The 2,133-nt window shown below is 35.3% G+C and overlaps 1 protein-coding gene across 1 annotated transcript; it reads right to left on the bottom strand.

Annotated features, from left to right (window-relative positions):
* Positions 1-450: 450 nt before the first annotated feature.
* Positions 451-1,526, bottom strand: LOC110686066 (photosystem I reaction center subunit II, chloroplastic). Its single transcript, XM_021862649.1, has 2 exons — positions 1,201-1,526; positions 451-1,007 (listed from the first exon to the last, which is right to left on the bottom strand). The coding sequence occupies exons 1-2, from the start codon at positions 1,463-1,465 to the stop codon at positions 637-639; spliced, it is 636 nt and encodes a 211-aa protein (XP_021718341.1). The 5' UTR covers positions 1,466-1,526; the 3' UTR covers positions 451-636.
* Positions 1,527-2,133: the final 607 nt, after the last annotated feature.

Genomic DNA, 2,133 nt, shown 5'->3' on the forward strand with positions numbered 1-2,133 from the left:
CTTAGAAACGTGTGTTTGCTTAGTTGATTAATTCAAATATTCAATTGTAGTGGCACAGTTTTAGACCTAAGTATTAGTTTTCCGTTCATACGATCATAGGTTGTGGAGATCATGAAGATAATGGGTTAAACTTAAAATTAAATTATTATTAAATTTCGGGGTAAATCGAGTTTCAAGTTGTAGCTCTAATTAGTTAGCCGTTATATATATATATATATATATATATATATATATATATATAATCCGGCATGCAATATGTTTAGATTGAATGCACGTTTATTTTCTTTCCTCTCTCTCATCTTTCTTTATATTTTCAACCGTTATAAGTTTATAACCTATATTGTCTTGCTACAAATAATCTTACCCTTTATAAGATCACAGAACAATACAATAACGAATAACAAAAATTAACAAGAAGATTCATCATTAATCACCTAAATCATCACTATGTTTTGCAATAACAATATATATAAAAGATCTAAATCAAAATACACATACATTATGATGTCAAATATTTGGCAAGTTTGATCCTTTTAAAAAAAGGAAATAATACAACAACCCGATGCTAAAATAATCACATTATATTTGTCCCATCAAACGAAGATCATATTACATGAACCTTCAAATATAAAAAACTTACAAGTCATAAGGTTGCTTGCCAGTAAACTTAACCTCAATAGGGCTAACATTCTTACCAATTGACCTCATGTTTTGACCAACACCCTGTCTACCAGGGTTAACCTTTTCAGGGTAAACCCCATCTTTTGGGTGCAAATATTGAACCTCTCCATTTGGAAATACCCTGTAAAATTGGTACTTTATCTTGTACTTTGATCTTAGCCTTGTTCCAAGTGCTAAACATTGCTCTTTACGAGCCAATTTCAGCAAGTTTGGTCCTTCCCTCATAATTGCTGCACCACCTGTTGGCATTTCGAAGATTTGCTCCTTTGGTGATTCCCATGTGATCACGTAAAATTCCTCTACTTGCGCCTTCCTCAATAACCCACCTGTGCGTTAAATAACAATAACTAGTGAGTGTCCCAGACGATGCACCAAGTGTTATATTACATGTCTTAATCACAACACGAGTAACTTAATACTCGCGACACACCCTCATCATTTTTTTTAATTAAAAACTAGTGAGTGTCCCGGACAATGCTTACACATTACTAACACGAGTAGATATTATATTCTCAATACCTGTGCTACCGGCGAAGATTGGAGAAGGGGTGTTAGGGTCTAATTCCGGAGGTGTGAAACCTTTGGGTGCCTCAGCTGCGGTCTCGGTAGTCTCGGCTGCTTTGCCTTCAGCAGCGGCTGCACGGATGGAGAGGCGGGAGGCGGGTTTGGAGGCGAAGGAGAGAGCAGAGGGTTGTTTGAAAGAGGAGGTGAGGCGGGGATCGATGGTTTTAGCGGAGGAAAGGGAGGATGGGGAGAAGAGTGTGGCTTGGGTTGCCATGGCCATATTGTTTGTTTGGATTGGTGGATGTGGAGGGAGTGTGGAGAAGAAAGAAGGGATATGAATAAGTGTAGGAGTTTTGATGGATGTAAGAGGGTTGAGTTTTGGATAAGGGTACTTGTGTTAGACCAATTAGATAGCTTGTATTTATTGATTTTTGATACTGAGGGCCCGATTGCCTTAGCTTACTTACAACCACAACTACATTTTTGTTTATTTTACTGTTTTCCATCTAGATTTTCCTTAGTATCTCTCACTATGTCAAATACTTTTTGACATTTATCAATGTCCGATACTAACCTTTCATATCTTTAAACATGTAGTAATTATAACATTATAAACATTATATCATATGTGTCAAAAATACGAAGTGTATATATTAAGATAAATCTAATAATACCTGATATAACTATATTATTCATTATGTGTAATTAGAGAGGTGATAAATAATTCGGGCTGGACTGAACCTTAATATCATATCTTATACCAAAACTCGTAAAAAGCAATATATATAAGCTGGATCGCGTCCAGTCAAAGCTAGTAGGTCCCGCGACTAGAAATGAACATTTACTAAAACAAAAATGGACATTTTCTAACTGAACATATTTTACAATTTTGTTCATTAAGAAAATCAATACATGTTTATTCTCATATGTTTTATGTTCACTTGTGAA

The sequence above is a fragment of the Chenopodium quinoa genome, unplaced genomic scaffold (genome assembly GCF_001683475.1).
Source record: "Chenopodium quinoa cultivar QQ74 unplaced genomic scaffold, ASM168347v1, whole genome shotgun sequence".
In the NCBI taxonomy this organism is placed as follows: domain Eukaryota; kingdom Viridiplantae; phylum Streptophyta; class Magnoliopsida; order Caryophyllales; family Amaranthaceae; genus Chenopodium; species Chenopodium quinoa.

Bases quoted from the DNA above. Each gene is read 5' to 3' on its own strand.
- LOC110686066 (XM_021862649.1), bottom strand. From the start codon at position 1,465: ATGGCCATGGCAACCCAAGCCACACTCTTCTCCCCATCCTCCCTTTCC. The intron at 1,008-1,200 runs GTATTGAGAATA...TTTAACGCACAG, and splicing joins AATCTTCGCCGGTAGCACAG to GTGGGTTATTGAGGAAGGCG.